The sequence below is a fragment of the Diorhabda sublineata genome, chromosome 1 (assembly GCF_026230105.1).
Source record: "Diorhabda sublineata isolate icDioSubl1.1 chromosome 1, icDioSubl1.1, whole genome shotgun sequence".
Classification (NCBI taxonomy): domain Eukaryota; kingdom Metazoa; phylum Arthropoda; class Insecta; order Coleoptera; family Chrysomelidae; genus Diorhabda; species Diorhabda sublineata.
Genome location: NC_079474.1, coordinates 41,396,787 through 41,418,230, shown reverse-complemented (window position 1 = coordinate 41,418,230; position 21,444 = coordinate 41,396,787). Strand labels below are relative to the sequence as shown.

Genomic DNA, 21,444 nt, shown 5'->3' with positions numbered 1-21,444 from the left:
ATACTGTAATGAATTGAAATGCAAAAATGTTTATTCTGAAAGATGGCAGAATGAATATTTACTCAACTAAATTATATTAAAAATGATATAAAATTCAGTTGAACTACATTAAATAAACATTATTTTTAATGAAATGCTTTATTCATTCAAATTTAAAATAAGTTTTTTCTGGAATAACATGCTAAATTATTCTCAGAAATCCACTTCAGTTATCGCGAATTCTCAGTCATATTTTCTAAAACACAAAAGTATTGTATTAACTTTTGAAAAATCGAATAGGTCACATATGAGAGTAAGGTGATTTTTAGAGAAAATTCTTTGCATTTTTGTGAAAAAGATATTGAATATCTTTTGAATAAAAGAATTTAATGGTTTTCTGGTTTTATATTCCAAATTAATATCTCTTCAAAATTTCTTTTGCTTGAGCAATATTATTTTTGAGATGAACTTAATTAACGGCCAACATTTTTTTACAAGCACACCATTTTCTGAAACAAGTGCACCACGAATTTTCACACGTTATTGTAAAAGTTGGATTATTTGCAAGTCTTGTATACGCTTTCAGAGCTTTTGTCAGAAATTACTTTGCTGGGATCGAAAAACGCACTATAAAAAAATTTTACATAAAAAATCGTGAGGTACCCAGCTGAAGAATATGAAGTAAAAGGCATCATCATTTTAAAGGCAAGAAATCGATATTTCCCAACTCATTGGATTTCATCAAAAATAAAAAATGTATAAGATGTCAGATCGCAGATAAGCAACTTTGTCAGAGGATTTGATACACGGTATCATGATTTTCTGTTATGTCATTTTTTTTTCTATTTTATTAAGTCGTTCGAACGAGCAGGTAAAAGTTTTATATCATATGATATTGATAGGTGGATATAATTTTTCAGGACAACTTTTCGAATGACGCAGGTTAGTTATTATTTATACAACGAAAAAGACGAGAATGTCAATAATAACTCCTTTTAGTGAGGGGTAAATGATTGTTATCAATTGATAATTAGATATATACATGTCTATGTGAACTGAAACGAAATGGATGTGATTGGAAGAATGTTTTTTTTAATCTATATTGTAAAAAGCATTTTGACAGTGTTTCGAACAATTAACAAATAGGTATCGATTGTTTTTGACGACGGGTTGTAAGTTAACTTACCACCTTTGGCTGGTTGTGAAACCTATATCTTATATACTTCAACACACCCTATATTATTCATTTAGTTTCAACAACAATCATAGAAAATACATTTAATTCTCCATTTCCTGAACGTCAAACTAAAATCGATTCATAAAAACTAAATAATATTAATATTATGGATACTATTAGGATTAAAAACATTATTTACCAAAAATTGTTTTCTTTGTCTTTTTTATATTTGTATGAACTATATTGACTCCATAATTTCTCCATCATAATTATGTTACTGTAGGAGACTTCTGGCTTTGTTATATTCTATCTGGTTTTGTTATATTGTATAAAATTTCTTTGTAACAACATTAGATTTTTATACAAATCTATAATTCCAATTTCTCTCAATTTTAGATAATAAACTGTTAGCTGGAGGTTGTTTATAGAATAAAGATGCTTATGATGCTATAGAATCCGGTCAAAGTTGTCCATAACGGCATGCGAAAACTATCAAATTAATAAAAATCAAAGAATAATTTTTGAGGGAAGGATAAAAAATCTTATGTCTCGATCTTGATTACTAGCTACTAAATGTTACTTACATTCCTTCTATTTCAAATAACTTTTGCGTCAAATTTACAGGTTTTTGCTTTGTTTCGAAAGACAACATAACCACTATACTCAACAGATTCCTTTTATTTTTGATTCCAGTATTGAAATGCCAGATTTTCTCAATTCATAGTTTAAAAGCGTGTACTAGTAGATGCTCGAAACAGAACACTCGAAATGTTCCTCATACTTATTATAATTAACATGTACGAGTATATTGCTATATGCTAAACTTTAACCGATGTCAAGAAGGCAAACAATAATCATCATAGCTATAGCCATAGTGTTGTGAGCCTATGAAAGGTAATTCTTCCGTCAAGTGGCCTTCATATTTCCAAAACAGACGAAACAATAAAAAATCAATATTCAGAATATTTCAAGCCATTACTCCACTCAGTGAAATGATTACAAAACACCATTTAATTCTTTGAAACGAAAAACATGTGAAGAAAACGTGATAAAAAAAGTTTGAAGACATGTAGCCAATTATTATTTCAAATTTTAAAAGCAGTCAAGTTATTATTATGCGATAGACTATTCAATATCACAGCTTTCCAGATATTGGTGAAGGTGTTTTTTGGTAATCCCCAATTTGACGATGGTATTACTGACATAATAACTGGCAAAACTCACACATTTTCACCGTGCTACATCTGTTCACGTAAAATCAATTGCATATTTGGCCAATGTCTCTTGGTGTTTGTTGAGACCGTTTTGCTACATCGAAGATTAGGCCTACATGTCTTTTCTTTTCTATCAACCATCACGATGTCAGGTTTCTTTTTATCACGTGTCTATCGAAAATAATAGACCTATCGTAGTATCGTATCGTAGATGTTGCATAATTGATTATGCCAAGTCAGTTTCAGGTAACACACCACAAGCAGATGTTATATGTTGGATAATCTCTGATCTTTGCTAACACTTTCTGCGCTTGTCGGATTGAGTATTCGTATCCTTAATAGCATTCTTTTTGTAGTCGTTAGTGTTGAAGCTAGTAAGCCAAGGGATTGGTTGAGTTCGTGATGATATCTACTTTGTAATGCCTTTTGTGACCATTGTTCCTCCAACTCCACATTATTTGATACTAACTTGAAGTCAGATTCTGATTTAATATTGTCAATATCTCGCTCACTGATATAGATCGTTAGGCAGGTCCTGCTATAGTATATTCTCGAGGAAATCGTTTGTTTTATGTGTATAGTTGGTTGTGACTTCTAATAAGGTCTTTTTGTTTATTCACATTCTAAATATCTCAAGAATTCGAAGGATATAGAATTCGGAACTACCCGATTGCAAATTAAATCACCTTACCACTTTAATTAACGTTTAATTTCAAAATGGCAGTTTTCCCAATTGCCTTAAGACAGCTATAATTATACCTCTGCATAAAGTAGGAGATAAAATCAAGCATCGAATTATCGCCCAATTGCACTCCCTCCCACGTTATCTAGGATTATAGAAAGATTGGTCAAAAACAGGCTTTTATCATTTCTTTGTAAATATAAAATACTTACTGCCCATCAATTTAGGGTTTTAAGTAACAAACACACAAGTGATGCTATATTCTCTCTTCTAAATAATATCCAATGTAGTCTAAACAGCCATCACTCCACTGCAACGACTTTTTGTGATTTTTCTAAGGTTTTCGATTGTGTTAATCATAATATTTTAATTAAAAAATTGCAGTACTAGGTTTCAGGGGAACACCTCTCGCATGGTTTAAGTCATATGGTTGATACATCGATGTCTTCTTGCAAGCCAATAGAATGTGGATTGCCCCAAGGCTCAGTACTTGGCCCTATATTGTTTCTTCTGTTTATAAACGACATCGCCTATCTAGACATCAGGGGTGAAATATGTCTATTTGCAGACGACACTAGTTTCTCTTGGAGTAACCCTGATCTCACGGCATATCTAATGAGCTAATCACCCTTAAATGTTGTGGACAATTCCTTGAAATGGGAGTTACATATTTCCGCCTTGTCTAAAAAGTTCTTCCTGTTTTGTGCTGAGATCAGTTTCCAAAGAACTGAATTTATCCACCTCCTTAACAGTTTATTATGCCCTTGAGTCGGATCTCCAATATGCCCTGCCCTTCTGGGGTACGTGTGGTGCGATTCAACTACAAAAGAGAGCTATTAGATATTTACTCAGATTCAACAGCAGGGCTCAGTGCAGAGACTTTTTTGAAAGATTAAAGATTCAGTCTCTTTCTTCCTTATTGATATTTGAATCCATTTACCTAATTCCCTAGAACGCTGGTCCAATTCCAGAAAGGTCGTCGGCTATCCATTTGTGACCTTTACGTACCCACTCCACGTTCAGAATTAGTTAAAGGCTCAATATTTACAATGCAAAAAAATGCACAATCATTTGCCAATTTAAATAAAATCGATATTATTATTTTCCCGCATTTAGCAATAATTTGAGGGAATATTTACTGAAAAGTGCCTTCAACTCTGCTGCATACTGGTTTAATTTTTGCTATGGACATATTCTAATTATTATCTATTACTGTTACCTATAATTTTGTGGTTTTCTTCTGTATATTGAAATTGTATTTTATTTGTATCTTTAATTAGTTATTTTTATGTTTGTTTTGTCTACAAATTGTAACAATTTTTTGACAACAAAGCATTCCCTCTTTTTTATATGAAATTCATCACCCGGAGAATTAAATAATTTTGTCATCGCGAATATATCAGGATAGTGACAAGTGAATAGAAAAGTGTGTCACTGAATAGTTAGTCTATACATAAATTACATAAGATACAATCTGTGTATAATATTAATACCACTGTTTTGTGATTAAATACTGTTTACATAAATAAGAAGAAGAAGAAATATTAAGTAACTTTTTTTCCAAAACAAATAATTTTTTTACTTCAACATTTATTTTGACCGCTCTGAAAATACCCAGCAACCGTAACAAAATTATTCCAACACTCGACCATCGCATTCCAATTAAGCTTGGTGTTGATGTAGTGCACTTTCAACTTGTTAATCCGCATTTTCGTCTTCTAATTAAAAGCTGGTTTAATACGGTGACAAGGATTACTGCATTCGTTAGGTGTTTATTACCGGAGTGGAATGCATTTACAGCTACAGCTCCTTGGACGAAAATTCCACGTCTACCTGTCGCTATTTAGGATACTATATAATTTTCTTATTATATCTTGTTTTCTCTTTGGTCTTAGTAGAATTATCGAATAAAGGATAATGTAGTAAACAAAATGTAAGGAAGAGAGGAGAATTTAATTGCTGTTCACGACATGATTATAAATTACAAGGGATTGAAAAACATTTTTAGTATGAACTATATTGCATCTAAAAAATTGTAGCTACGCAAGTTTTGTAGATTAGTAAATTTTACTGCATATTTATGCATATAAGAGAGTTGTCTGGAAATTTTCGGATATAACAAAGAAATATAAAATTTTTTTTCCATAATCATTTCTATTTTCCAACGAAGTCTCCTTTCAAGTCAATACACTTACTTTAGCAATGTTGATGATGACAATTTTGAACCGTCCGAATAATGTTGGCCGTCTTCCTCCTCAAAAGAGGCGCTTCCGTATGTAATAAAATTCTCGTCAGATGAAAAATTCCTTCATAGGAGCAAGAACTAGTGAATATGCTAGGTGATCAATCAATTCGAAGTGCAATTCTAACCTTAATCTGACTATCGTCAAGTATCATTTGGTGAACTTTCTTGATGATATCCCTGATTGTCGCAGTTTTTTCCCATCCCGAAATCTCGTAGACAGTATCTAACACATCTGTCATTTGCGTAGACATATTGTTTTTCAAAAACAAATATTCAATAACAGCTCTATACTCACTTATACGATAGTCAGATAGAAACTAACCATCCAAAATAGCTGAAATTCTAGTGAGGATATGTCAACGAATGCGCAAATATATTTACAAAATTATAATGATAAGTGCTGACATCTTCAGGTTGAGTTCATACAATTCTCGTATATCCTCTCATTGTAATTCCTTGAAAATGTTTTCGATTTTTAGTAAGTATATGAATTATGAATACTAGCAGAACATTTATAAAGATCTGCATTTCGCTTTCTAACTGCAGAATTTCGTTGAATTCCTTTATTCGTTGAAAGAAGTTGAATATTTGTTTCTACAGGTTTCTTACACACTTTTGTATCTTCTCATTATCGAAGCATTCCAGAACGCCTTTCTAAGGAACCTACATAAATCAATAGACTTATGAAGTGCTTCTTGTAAGGAAGTGATTCAGGAGAACTGAAATCCATATATTTGTTTGATTCAGTGGTAAGAATGTTGACAGAGACTTAATTTTGATTTCATCGTAATATATAAGATTGGCAACTAAATATTTCCGCTTTTACTGATAAAGAGCGTTGCTTCATTTTTTTAATAACTTATGTTCGTGCTTCACTTTGCCGTTTGTCACGTGATACTGATCACATTAACTTTAGAAACAAGTTGTGCGTGGTTTTCATTAAAACTATTAGTTGTGATGGCACTGCCCTGATCTGGCAACATCTGATTACAATTTATTTTGAAGTTTGCATAATTCTTTGAATAGTCAAACTTTTACAAATGACGATGACCTCCAAACGCGCGGAATCATGAAGCTGGAAGAAAGATGGCAAAAGGTCATTGGGTAAAATGGAAAATATATAATTTTTCTAAGAAAAATCAGGTAACAATTGATAATTGACTCAAAATTGTTCATAAATCAATCATACATTTTCCTAACAATAAGTATTGATTGAGAATTGGAAGATATTTGATCAATTCAGTAATTATCGAGTATTAATTATGTTATATTCAAAAACTCGTCAATTAAATTATAATGCAGTAATTACACAAATAATGATTAGGTATGAAATATTTTTTAATATTTTTGGAGTAAATTGGATATTCGGCATCGTATATCAATTAAATATAATTACGTAATAGTTGATTGTTTAGTAAAATATCTCCTAGTCTTTTACTTGTACTACATATTTAATTTCCTCTGGTTTTCTATTGAAATTAACTAAAAGTAGAAATACGATACTCACCATTTTGTTATTGATCTCGTGAAAATGAATTTCACAAACTTTATCTACGACATCTTCACTTTGAAATGTGACAAATCCAAAACCTGAAACAAAAGAGCACCATTTAAGATTGACTGACATTTACATGAGAAAACTATTTCTATTTTCGGCGTGGACAATACATGGAAAAGTCGTTAAATTTGTTAGACGGGAGGTTTTACCCTGGAAATTTTTCGTGTCAATTTACTGATACAATTTAACCGATGATTGATGTTGATGCATGATTTATTCTCTCAACGTGAATATCTTTGGAGTATTATATGAAAAGTTTATGTTAAATATTTACCTATCTTCTATTTTTGATGATACTTTGACGGTACAATAAGTATGTATCTAATCTTGAACGACTTTAGAACACATATTGAAGTCATCACGTGAAATCCAAAATCTCATATAGTTTACTATATATCACCCAAAATCGCCCTGGATATGAATAATAGTAGTACCAAAAATATAAAAAATAACAACAATAGCAGAAGAAAAAAGCCAGAGTTAATAAGTTGTTGATAAACTACTAGTTATGACAAGAGACTAAGACAAACAGAGAATAAGCAATTGAAAAATGGATGAGCAAGTAACAATGATGAATATGTAACAATGAATATGTAATAATAGACTAAAAAGAAGGGTTAGAATGGAGTGTGATTATTGTATGGAGGAAGTAATAAGTGAAAATACAAAATACAAACAACAGATTAGAGATGGGAAGAATTTACCACCATCTTTTTCCAGTATACTGATGTTCACTTCCACTCTCAGTTAGACGGTCAATATGAGCAATATTCTGAACAGAGTACGCAGACTAGTCTATCTCATTAAGGAACTGGAAAGAATATTCGTACAAACCCACCCTCTTATCCTATTATACTAAACAATCTTCTCAAAATACTTATCTTATGAGTAGTCGAATCTCAATCACTGTTCATTTTGATATTGACCTAACCCCCATTGAAAGCTGTTCAAATGACCTAAAAGTCTGATAGATCATTCGCGCCATCAAGCACACCACTCAAGCAACTCTCTTGCCAAAAATATTTCTTACCTCTGGATCACTACAAAGCAAAGCCCTAGAGGAAACTTCTCTAATCTCCCTTCTGCTACTAACGAAGACCTACGAATATCTCTTTCCTTGAAAATTCCCCCATCTCCATTAGGAGAAAGCCCAATCTTTACTTTCAATAATAACCTAAATATTATACCCTCAAAACTTTTTTCCTCCTTTACATCTCTGCAATGGTCGGACACACTCTCGGTACGCGATTACCAAACTTCAAAATTCAAGCCCTGCAGAGGAAACGATTCCTTTATCAGGGTCAAAAAAACATACCTCATGCCACATGAATAATGTTCTTATTTTATACAGAAACAATCCAACGAGCCTTTCTCTTTTGGATGACTAGTGCTGTTCATAATAGTGATAAATTACGTTCACAAACAGTATGTATACACTGTTTGTCAGAAATGCGGAAACGAATGAATAATGAAAAAGAACAAAGACATGAAGCTATACTATAGGATGTTTAGTCTGGAGAACATTAAAAGATAACCCAGTTTTGAATTGGAGATTCTGGAATGCCATTTTTGTCACAATTTGTTTCATTACTTTCGAAACGGTGAAGCTGCAAAATCGTTACAGAACCATAATAGTATATTACATAACAAAAATTGTAAGTAACCCATTACGCACGAAGTGAAAAATTTTATGCACGAAGCCGTGCAGCGGATACAATAACAGGACATTTATTATCAAAGCATGCTACTTAAGAACACGTGTCCTATTTTCAAAGAAATTGCCTACATTTAGAGTCATCACTCTTTCAATCCTAAATATATCTCGCTAATGCAAAAGATTTTATGTTTTTTAATTGACTAAATTTGTGTAAATAAACCAAATAAAGTCTTACGTGAATAAAAATTTGTTTGTAATTTAATTAAACCAAGAAGTTTGAGTTTTCTTCTCAAAACGCACGTGTATGTTATGAGATCTCATTTCGTGCATGTTATTGTTAAATGTCATTTACAAGGAATGTTGACTGTTGCGATTTTTTACGTATACAGACAAACGATTTATTGAAACTCATTGAAACTTATTGAAACGAAACTCAAGTGGATTCAGTAGGAAAATAACGTGCGAAAAAGATTGAAATTTGGAGAAACTTATGAGAAAGAGTTATGCAAAGTATTTGGTATCAACAACTGATGCGATTAAACAGCCGATTCAGAGAAAGTAACGACAATAATTGGCCAACACAAAATGCGGCCACTTATCGGCGTCACTATTGAGTAATTTTGGTGCACCCACCGTATAGCCTTGATTTTACTCCGTCAGATTATCGTTTCTTAGTGTCTTTATAATTGTGTTGATTATGTAAAGCTTGGTTCATAAGAGGCTTGTGAGAATCACCAGGTTAAGTTTTACATCTAGAAACCTCAGAATTATTAAACTGACAGTAGCAAAAAGTCATTCAAAAATGTGGATAGAAACCAAACTGCTTTTTCCTCAACTCAATAAATACCTAAATTGTTCTTGAAAGAATTATATTTATAATGGATTAAAAGTATCACTACTAAAATAGACAATGAACTTCCTCGTGTATCAAGTACTAATTTGTTTTGATACAATATTATTAAGAGTCACCGGCCTCTATGAAATTTTATTGACTGAAAGTTACGTTCACAAGGTCGTACTTTTATTGAGAAATAATATTGTTCCAATCAACTAGTTTCAAATTGATATGGATGAATTTCTTTTTAAAAGTAACTGGCATTATAATTTCTGCATTTTTCTAATTACATTTATTGCATAGATAGAAAGAACGTGTTTTTATGATATATTTGATGAAATGCTAGGCTTAAAACTATGCAAATAAAGTGTAACTCAGTTAAATGACCTTGCTAATATTGTTGCGGTAAGATAAGATTGATAAGACTAATTTATTCAAATACCAATGAAGCTGGAAATCCAACAGTTTATTTTCTCAAAAATGAATTAATATTTTTGTAAACTTGACTACAGATTTAACAGTTGTGAATTGTTATATTGTACATAAGTAACTGACTGATATTTTTTATTTAATTTTGTATGTCATAACCAAAAATCACACAATAGCTGTGTTCCACTGTAGTATTTCTAAATCCTTTTTATGGCATTTTTACATTAGGTAGGTACTGAACAATATACAAAATTAATTTTTAAAATTTGCGGAAGCCGTAATTTGTAAAATAACATATAACATAATAATGCACACTTGTAATTGGTTTAAATTCCATCCCCAATATTGCCACCAACGTTTGTTAAATTAAAATAATAAATTCGTTGTTCCGTTCTTCATTCTTCAAACAGATAACGTGGTGTAGATATTTGTGACAAGTTAAAAATGGCATTAGTAATAGATTTTATGCTAATTCAGCGGGGAAACCAATTGCTTGTGATTAATGATTTTAAATTTTAAAAACACAGATTACAAAAAAGTGGCAAAATTCTTTGGTGCTATTCAATAGATGGATGTAAAGCAAAGTGCCCAACCGATGGAGGTAAGTCAGGTTAGATGAGTTGTCTAATCTTCATGACAACCACTATCACGATTTGACACATTATGACAAAAGTTGAAATTTTATGGCGGGTATTAAAATCATGAGGTGACGCATGCTCGATGTGATACTAACAAGCCGTTTTATATGAACAAATAATGTAAGTGATAAAATTTGAAGTTATTTCCGATGTCTGTGCTCAGAAATTCTTGTTCAACCGATATTCCTTCTTGAATTTCTCGTCTAAGGCCAGTTATGTGATTCCGCTAAAATTGATTCTCCAAATAATTTTTTTTCACAATTAGCTCGCGATTATTGCGAAAGGGAATGAATTTTAAAATATAAAACCCAATATTTCATTCTCCATAATTATGTCAATCACATCTGTATCTACTGTGCTCTAAGTTCAAGTTGAACATCAGAAAATTCCTATTAACAATGATTTTAATTGAGTAGTCACACCTATTCGATATACCGGTTAATATAGTTGGTAAAGTGATAAATAAAATTTAAATCATTCACTACTCGTTGATTCCATGATTCGATATATATTCTATCAAACTTCACAAGATACCATTAAAAACTATATTATGAGCAATTTTGAGTGTATTATGTATTTATGCCCAAATCATATTGATAATAACTGTTGCGTGAAATTTTTTTGTTGACTGTTAATTATTGCATCCAATAACTGGAACAATAGAAATGCTCTAAGAAGAAATGTTATTTTGTCATGATGGCTAATCTCAATTATAACTGCTAATACTTTAAGACGTTAAGTAACAAAACATAGAAACAACACTAAAATAAGCTCACTATCTTGAAGAAAGGCAAATATTTGAAATTCAAGTTACATATAATTGTTTTTTACAGATAATATTATCAGTTTATATGTGAAATCAGTTTATACGAGATTGTTTTTGAAAAAATTGTAAATAATTTCTGTTTTACAAGATAGGCGCTCAAATTCCGAAAATTGTCTATTTTGGGAACTTTCATTTGTTAGATATTGTTCGAATAAATCTACTGAAAAATATATTCATTCCTATCATTGAAGTGCAATTGAAAATGATAAACTGTTGTATCGAAGTTTGAGTGAAATATAAACATGCGAAAGAGAAGGTGTATATGGATCACGTTGTTTCAACTGATTATTTTTTTCGTAAGTTACTTAGAAAACATTTATGAGTCTTTAATTTATACGAATCACTATATTTTGATCAATGACCAAACAAAAGTGATGATTTTTCCAATAAATACATCACTTGCATATAACCTTTGAATCCTTTGTGGATTCATATTGTTTTTACACTATTGTAGTATTTCTGAATTATGATGAATCCTACTTTAATGGCATAAATTCTAATATCATACAAAGATCTTCACGGTTCTTACCAAAATATACCTACCTATGGTTTAATTTTCTACTTTACGATTTGACTAATTATATTTATGGAATATTTTTCAAATTTCAGGAGACTTCAGAGCAATCGGACCCCACAGATTGCAATTCCAGACAGTTTATATGTTACAATGAAACATTCTTCTATCAATGTGTTGCTAATGAAGAATTGGGAGGTACTTACATTTATGGAGAACCTCTACCTTGTCCGGAAGAATTATATTGTTACAATGATTCCCAATTAGAGTGTGATGAGTATCGATCTACAACCTTGACTTTTACAATAACCACAACTGTGACACAAGATAAAGATATATCGAGAAATACTAACAACTATAATACAACGACTGAAGGTAATGAAGAGGTAACCACTTCTTCTAGAACCAATGATGCTTCTGTTAATACTGAAACTACAGAACAAATAACCGACACCTATACATCGGGAAATACCTACGTCTATTATACAACTACTGGAGGTGATGAAGAGGTAACCACATCTTCAAAAACCAATGATGCTTCTGTTTATACTGAAACTACAGAACAAATAACCGACACGAATACATCGGGAAATACCAACGAATATTATACAGCTACTGAAAATACTGAAGAGGTTACCACTTCTATTAGAATCAATGATGCTTCTGTTACTACTGAAACTACAGAACAAATAACCGACACGAATACATCGGGAAATACCTACGACTATCATACAACAACTGAAGGTAATGAAGACGTCACCACTTCTTCTATTACCAATGATACTTCAGCCAATACTAAAACTGCAGAACAAATAACCGACACGAATACATCGGGAAATACCAACGAATATTATACAGCTACTGAAAATAATGAAGAGGTTACCACTTCTTCTAGAACCAATGATGCTTCTGTTAATACTGAAACTACAGAACAAACAACCGATACAAAGACATCGGCAAATACCCACGACTATTATACAACTACTGAAGGTAATGAAGAGGTAATCACTTCTTCCAGAACCTATGATGCTTCTGTTAATACTGAAACTACAGAACAAACAACCGATACAAAGACATCGGCAAATACCTACGACTATTATACAACTACTGAAGGTAATGAAGAGGAAACCGCTTCTTCCAGAACCAATGATGCTTCTGTTAATACTGAAAGTACAGAACAAACAACCGATACAGAGAAATCGGCAAATACCTACGACTTTTATACAACTACTGAAGGTAATGAAGAGGTAACCACTTCCTCCAGAACCAATGATGCTTCTGTTAATACTGAAACTACAGAACAAACAACCGATACGGAGAAATCGGCAAATACCCACGACTATTATACAACTACTGAAGGTAATGAAGAGGTAACCGGTTCTTCCGGAACCAATGATGCTTCTGTTAATACTGAAACTACAGAACAAACAACCGATACAAAGACATCGGCAAATACCCACGACTATTATACAACTACTGAAGGTAATGAAGAGGTAATCACTTCTTCCAGAACCTATGATGCTTCTGTTAATACTGAAACTACAGAACAAACAACCGATACAAAGACATCGGCAAATACCTACGACTATTATACAACTACTGAAGGTAATGAAGAGGAAACCGCTTCTTCCAGAACCAATGATGCTTCTGTTAATACTGAAACTACAGAACAAACAACCGATACGGAGAAATCGGCAAATACCCACGACTATTATACAACTACTGAAGGTAATGAAGAGGTAACCACTTCCTCCAGAACCAATGATGCTTCTGTTAATACTGAAACTACAGAACAAACAACCGATACGGAGAAATCGGCAAATACCCACGACTATTATACAACTACTGAAGGTAATGAAGAGGTAACCACTTCCTCCAGAACCAATGATACTTCTGTTAATACTGAAACTACAGAACAAACAACCGATACGGAGAAATCGGCAAATACCCACGACTATTATACAACTACTGAAGGTAATGAAGAGGTAACCACTTCCTCCAGAACCAATGATGCTTCTGTTAATACTGAAACTACAGAACAAACAACCGATACGGAGAAATCGGCAAATACCCACGACTATTATACAACTACTGAAGGTAATGAAGAGGTAACCGGTTCTTCCGGAACCAATGATGCTTCTGTTAATACTGAAACTACAGAACAAACAACCGATACGGAGAAATCGGCAAATACCCACGACTATTATACAACTACTGAAGGTAATGAAGAGGTAACCACTTCCTCCAGAACCAATGATGCTTCTGTTAATACTGAAACTACAGAACAAACAACCGATACGGAGAAATCGGCAAATACCCACGACTATTATACAACTACTGAAGGTAATGAAGAGGTAACCGGTTCTTCCGGAACCAATGATGCTTCTGTTAATACTGAAACTGCAGAACAAATAACCGACACGAATACATCGGGAAATACCAACGAATATTATACAGCTACTGAAAATAATGAAGAGGTTACCACTTCTTCTAGAACCAATGATGCTTCTGTTAATACTGAAACTACAGAACAAACAACCGATACAAAGACATCGGCAAATACCCACGACTATTATACAACTACTGAAGGTAATGAAGAGGTAATCACTTCTTCCAGAACCAATGATGCTTCTGTTAATACTGAAACTACAGAACAAACAACCGATACAAAGACATCGGCAAATACCTACGACTATTATACAACTACTGAAGGTAATGAAGAGGAAACCGCTTCTTCCAGAACCAATGATGCTTCTGTTAATACTGAAAGTACAGAACAAACAACCGATACAGAGAAATCGGCAAATACCTACGACTTTTATACAACTACTGAAGGTAATGAAGAGGTAACCACTTCCTCCAGAACCAATGATGCTTCTGTTAATACTGAAACTACAGAACAAACAACCGATACGGAGAAATCGGCAAATACCCACGACTATTATACAACTACTGAAGGTAATGAAGAGGTAACAACTTCCTCCAGAACCAATGATGCTTCTGTTAATACTGAAACTACAGAACAAACAACCGATACAAAGACATCGGCAAATACCCACGACTATTATACAACTACTGAAGGTAATGAAGAGGTAATCACTTCTTCCAGAACCAATGATGCTTCTGTTAATACTGAAACTACAGAACAAACAACCGATACAAAGACATCGGCAAATACCTACGACTATTATACAACTACTGAAGGTAATGAAGAGGAAACCGCTTCTTCCAGAACCAATGATGCTTCTGTTAATACTGAAAGTACAGAACAAACAACCGATACAGAGAAATCGGCAAATACCTACGACTTTTATACAACTACTGAAGGTAATGAAGAGGTAACCACTTCCTCCAGAACCAATGATGCTTCTGTTAATACTGAAACTACAGAACAAACAACCGATACGGAGAAATCGGCAAATACCCACGACTATTATACAACTACTGAAGGTAATGAAGAGGTAACCACTTCCTCCAGAACCAATGATGCTTCTGTTAATACTGAAACTACAGAACAAACAACCGATACGGAGAAATCGGCAAATACCCACGACTATTATACAACTACTGAAGGTAATGAAGAGGTAACCGGTTCTTCCGGAACCAATGATGCTTCTGTTAATACTGAAACTACAGAACAAACAACCGATACGGAGAAATCGGCAAATACCCACGACTATTATACAACTACTGAAGGTAATGAAGAGGTAACCACTTCCTCCAGAACCAATGATGCTTCTGTTAATACTGAAACTACAGAACAAACAACCGATACGGAGAAATCGGCAAATACCCACGACTATTATACAACTACTGAAGGTAATGAAGAGGTAACCACTTCCTCCAGAACCAATGATGCTTCTGTTAATACTGAAACTACAGAACAAACAACCGATACGGAGAAATCGGCAAATACCCACGACTATTATACAACTACTGAAGGTAATGAAGAGGTAACCGGTTCTTCCGGAACCAATGATGCTTCTGTTAATACTGAAACTACAGAACAAACAACCGATACGGAGAAATCGGCAAATACCCACGACTATTATACAACTACTGAAGGTAATGAAGAGGTAACCACTTCCTCCAGAACCAATGATGCTTCTGTTAATACTGAAACTACAGAACAAACAACCGATACGGAGAAATCGGCAAATACCCACGACTATTATACAACTACTGAAGGTAATGAAGAGGTAACCGGTTCTTCCGGAACCAATGATGCTTCTGTTAATACTGAAACTACAGAACAAACAACCGATACGGAGAAATCGGCAAATACCCACGACTATTATACAACTACTGAAGGTAATGAAGAGGTAACCACTTCCTCCAGAACCAATGATGCTTCTGTTAATACTGAAACTACAGAACAAACAACCGATACGGAGAAATCGGCAAATACCCACGACTATTATACAACTACTGAAGGTAATGAAGAGGTAACCACTTCCTCCAGAACCAATGATGCTTCTGTTAATACTGAAACTACAGAACAAACAACCGATACGGAGAAATCGGCAAATACCCACGACTATTATACAACTACTGAAGGTAATGAAGAGGTAACCGGTTCTTCCGGAACCAATGATGCTTCTGTTAATACTGAAACTACAGAACAAACAACCGATACGGAGAAATCGGCAAATACCCACGACTATTATACAACTACTGAAGGTAATGAAGAGGTAACCACTTCCTCCAGAACCAATGATGCTTCTGTTAATACTGAAACTACAGAACAAACAACCGATACGGAGAAATCGGCAAATACCCACGACTATTATACAACTACTGAAGGTAATGAAGAGGTAACCGGTTCTTCCGGAACCAATGATGCTTCTGTTAATACTGAAACTACAGAACAAACAACCGATACGGAGAAATCGGCAAATACCCACGACTATTATACAACTACTGAAGGTAATGAAGAGGTAACCACTTCCTCCAGAACCAATGATGCTTCTGTTAATACTGAAACTACAGAACAAACAACCGATACGGAGAAATCGGCAAATACCCACGACTATTATACAACTACTGAAGGTAATGAAGAGGTAACAACTTCCTCCAGAACCAATGATGCTTCTGTTAATACTGAAACTACAGAACAAACAACCGATACGGAGAAATCGGCAAATACCCACGACTATTATACAACTACTGAAGGTAATGAAGAGGTAACCGGTTCTTCCGGAACCAATGATGCTTCTGGTAATACTGAAACTACAGAACACTCAACCGATACGGAGACATCGGCAAATACCCACGACTATTATACAACTACTGAAGGTAATGAAGAGGTAACCGCTTCTTCTAGAACCAATGATGCTTCTGTTAATAGTGAAACTACAGAACAAACAACCGATACGGAGACATCGGCAAAAACTTACGACTATTATACAACTACTGAAGGTAATGAAGAGGTAACTGCTTCTTCTAGAACCAATGATGCTTCTTTTAATACTGAAACTACAGAACAAACAACAAGTACGGAGACATCGGCAAATACCCACGACTATTATAAAACTACTGAAGGTAATGAAGAAGTAACCGCTTCTTCTAGAACCAATGATGCTTCTGTTAATACTGAAACTACAGAACAAACAACCGATACGGAGACATCGGCAAATACCCACGACTATTATACAACTACTGAAGGTAATGAAGAGGTAACTGCTTCTTCTAGAACCAATGATGCTTCTTTTAATACTGAAACTACAGAACAAACAACAAGTACGGAGACATCGGCAAATACCTACGACTATTATACAACTACTGAAGGTAATGAAGAGGAAACCGCTTCTTCCGGAACCAATGATGCTTCTGTTAATACTGAAACTACAGAACAAACAACCGATACGGAGACATCGGCAAATACCCACGACTATTATACAACTACTGAAGGTAATGAAGAGGTAACTGCTTCTTCTAGAACCAATGATGCTTCTGTTAATACTGAAACTACAGAACAAACAACCGATACGGAGACATCGGCAATTACCTACGACTATTATACAACTACTGAAGGTAATGAAGAGGAAACCGCTTCTTCCAGAACCAATGATGCTTCTGTTAATACTGAAACTACAGAACAAACAACCGATACGGAGAAATCGGCGAATACCCACGACTATTATACAACTACTGAAGGTAATGAAGAGGTAACCGCTTCTTCTAGAACCAGTGGTGCTTCTGTTAATTCTGAAACTACAGAACAAACAACCGATACAAAGACATCGACAAATACCTACGACTATTATACAACTACTGAAGGTAATGAAGAGGTAACCGCTTCTTCTAGAACCAATCGTGCTTCTGTTAATACTGGAACTACGGAACAAACAACCGATACGGAGAAATCGGCAAAAACCCACGACTATTATACAACTACTGAAGATAATGAAGAGGTAACCGCTTCTTCTAGAACCAATCATGCTTCTGTTTATACTGAAACTACAGAACACTCAACCGATACGGAGACATCGGCAAATACCCACGACTATTATACAACTACTGAAGGTAATGAAGAGGTAACCGCTTCTTCTAGAACCAATGATGCTTCTGTTAATAGTGAAACTACAGAACAAACAACTGATACGGAGACATCGGCAAAAACTTACGACTATTATACAACTACTGAAGGTAATGAAGAGGTAACTGCTTCTTCTAGAACCAATGATGCTTCTGTTAATACTGAAACTACAGAACAAACAACCGATACGGAGAAATCGGCAAATACCCACGACTATTATACAACTACTGAAGGTAATGAAGAGGTAACAACTTCCTCCAGAACCAATGATGCTTCTGTTAATACTGAAACTACAGAACAAACAACCGATACGGAGAAATCGGCAAATACCCACGACTATTATACAACTACTGAAGGTAATGAAGAGGTAACCGGTTCTTCCGGAACCAATGATGCTTCTGGTAATACTGAAACTACAGAACACTCAACCGATACGGAGACATCGGCAAATACCCACGACTATTATACAACTACTGAAGGTAATGAAGAGGTAACCGCTTCTTCTAGAACCAATGATGCTTCTGTTAATAGTGAAACTACAGAACAAACAACCGATACGGAGACATCGGCAAAAACTTACGACTATTATACAACTACTGAAGGTAATGAAGAGGTAACTGCTTCTTCTAGAACCAATGATGCTTCTTTTAATACTGAAACTACAGAACAAACAACAAGTACGGAGACATCGGCAAATACCCACGACTATTATAAAACTACTGAAGGTAATGAAGAAGTAACCGCTTCTTCTAGAACCAATGATGCTTCTTTTAATACTGAAACTACAGAACAAACAACAAGTACGGAGACATCGGCAAATACCTACGACTATTATACAACTACTGAAGGTAATGAAGAGGAAACCGCTTCTTCCGGAACCAATGATGCTTCTGTTAATACTGAAACTACAGAACAAACAACCGATACGGAGACATCGGCAAATACCCACGACTATTATACAACTACTGAAGGTAATGAAGAGGTAACTGCTTCTTCTAGAACCAATGATGCTTCTGTTAATACTGAAACTACAGAACAAACAACCGATACGGAGACATCGGCAATTACCTACGACTATTATACAACTACTGAAGGTAATGAAGAGGAAACCGCTTCTTCCAGAACCAATGATGCTTCTGTTAATACTGAAACTACAGAACAAACAACCGATACGGAGAAATCGGCGAATACCCACGACTATTATACAACTACTGAAGGTAATGAAGAGGTAACCGCTTCTTCTAGAACCAGTGGTGCTTCTGTTAATTCTGAAACTACAGAACAAACAACCGATACAAAGACATCGACAAATACCTACGACTATTATACAACTACTGAAGGTAATGAAGAGGTAACCGCTTCTTCTAGAACCAATCGTGCTTCTGTTAATACTGGAACTACGGAACAAACAACCGATACGGAGAAATCGGCAAATACCCACGACTATTATACAACTACTGAAGGTAATGAAGAGGTAACCGCTTCTTCTAGAACCAATGATGCTTCTGTTAATAGTGAAACTACAGAACAAACAACTGATACGGAGACATCGGCAAAAACTTACGACTATTATACAACTACTGAAGGTAATGAAGAGGTAACTGCTTCTTCTAGAACCAATGATGCTTCTGTTAATACTGAAACTACAGAACAAACAACCGATACGGAGACATCGGCAAATACCCACGACTATTATACAACTACTGAAGGTAATGAAGAGGTAACCGCTTTTTCCGGAACCAATGATGCTTCTGGTAATACTGAAACTACAGAACACTCAACCGATACGGAGACATCGGCAAATACCCACGACTATTATACAACTACTGAAGGTAATGAAGAGGTAACCGCTTCTTCTAGAACCAATGATGCTTCTGTTAATAGTGAAACTACAGAACAAACAACCGATACGGAGACATCGGCAAAAACTTACGACTATTATACAACTACTGAAGGTAATGAAGAGGTAACTGCTTCTTCTAGAACCAATGATGCTTCTTTTAATACTGAAACTACAGAACAAACAACAAGTACGGAGACATCGGCAAATACCTACGACTATTATACAACTACTGAAGGTAATGAAGAGGTAACCGCTTCTTCTAGAACCAGTGGTGCTTCTGTTAATTCTGAAACTACAGAACAAACAACCGATACAAAGACATCGACAAATACCTACGACTATTATACAACTACTGAAGGTAATGAAGAGGTAACCGCTTCTTCTAGAACCAATCGTGCTTCTGTTAATACTAGAACTACAGAACACTCAACCGATACGGAGACATCGGCAAATACCCAGGACTATTATACAACTACTGAAGGTAATGAAGAGGCAACCGCTTCTTCCGGAACCAATGATGCTTCTGTTGATACTGAAACTACAGAACAAACAACCGATACGGAGAAATCGGCGAATACCCACGACTATTATACAACTACTGAAGATAATGAAGAGGTAACCGCTTCTTCCGGAACCAATGATGCTTCTGTTAATACTGAAATTACAGAACAAACAACCGATACGGAGACATCGGCAAATACTTACGACTATTATACAACTACTGAAGATAATGAAGAGGCAACCGCTTCTTCTAGAACCAATCATGCTTCTGTTTATACTGAAACTACAGAACACTCAACCGATACGGAGAAATCGGCAAATACCCACGACTATTATACAACTAATGAAGGTAATGAAGAGTTAACCGCTTCTTCTAGAACCAATGATGCTTCTGTTAATACTGAAACTACAGAACAAACAACCGATACGGAGAAATCGGCAAAAACCCACGACTATTATACAACTACTGAAGGTAATGAAGAGGTAACCGCTTCTTCTAGAACCAGTGGTGCTTCTGTTAATTCTGAAACTACAGAACAAACAACCGATACAAAGACATCGACAAATACCTACGACTATTATACAACTACTGAAGGTAATGAAGAGGTAACCGCTTCTTCTAGAACCAATCGTGCTTCTGTTAATACTAGAACTACAGAACAAACAACCGATACAAAGACATCGGCAAATACCTACGACTATTATACAACTACTGAAGGTAATGAAGAGGAAACCGCTTCTTCTGGAACCAATGATGCTTCTGTTAATACTGAAACTACAGAACAAACAACCGATACGGAGACATCGG

The 21,444-nt window shown here is 34.7% G+C and overlaps 1 protein-coding gene across 3 annotated transcripts in view; it reads right to left on the bottom strand.

The window, feature by feature from the left end:
• The window catches only part of LOC130444516 (RNA-binding protein Musashi homolog Rbp6), a 1,022,388-nt gene that overhangs the window by 72,954 nt on the left and 927,990 nt on the right, over window positions 1-21,444 (bottom strand). For all 3 annotated transcript variants that reach the window (XM_056779678.1, XM_056779688.1, XM_056779699.1), the window contains one exon: window positions 6,805-6,887. In XM_056779678.1, the coding sequence (XP_056635656.1) occupies window positions 6,805-6,887 (83 nt within the window). The remainder of the gene's footprint in view (window positions 1-6,804; window positions 6,888-21,444) is intronic.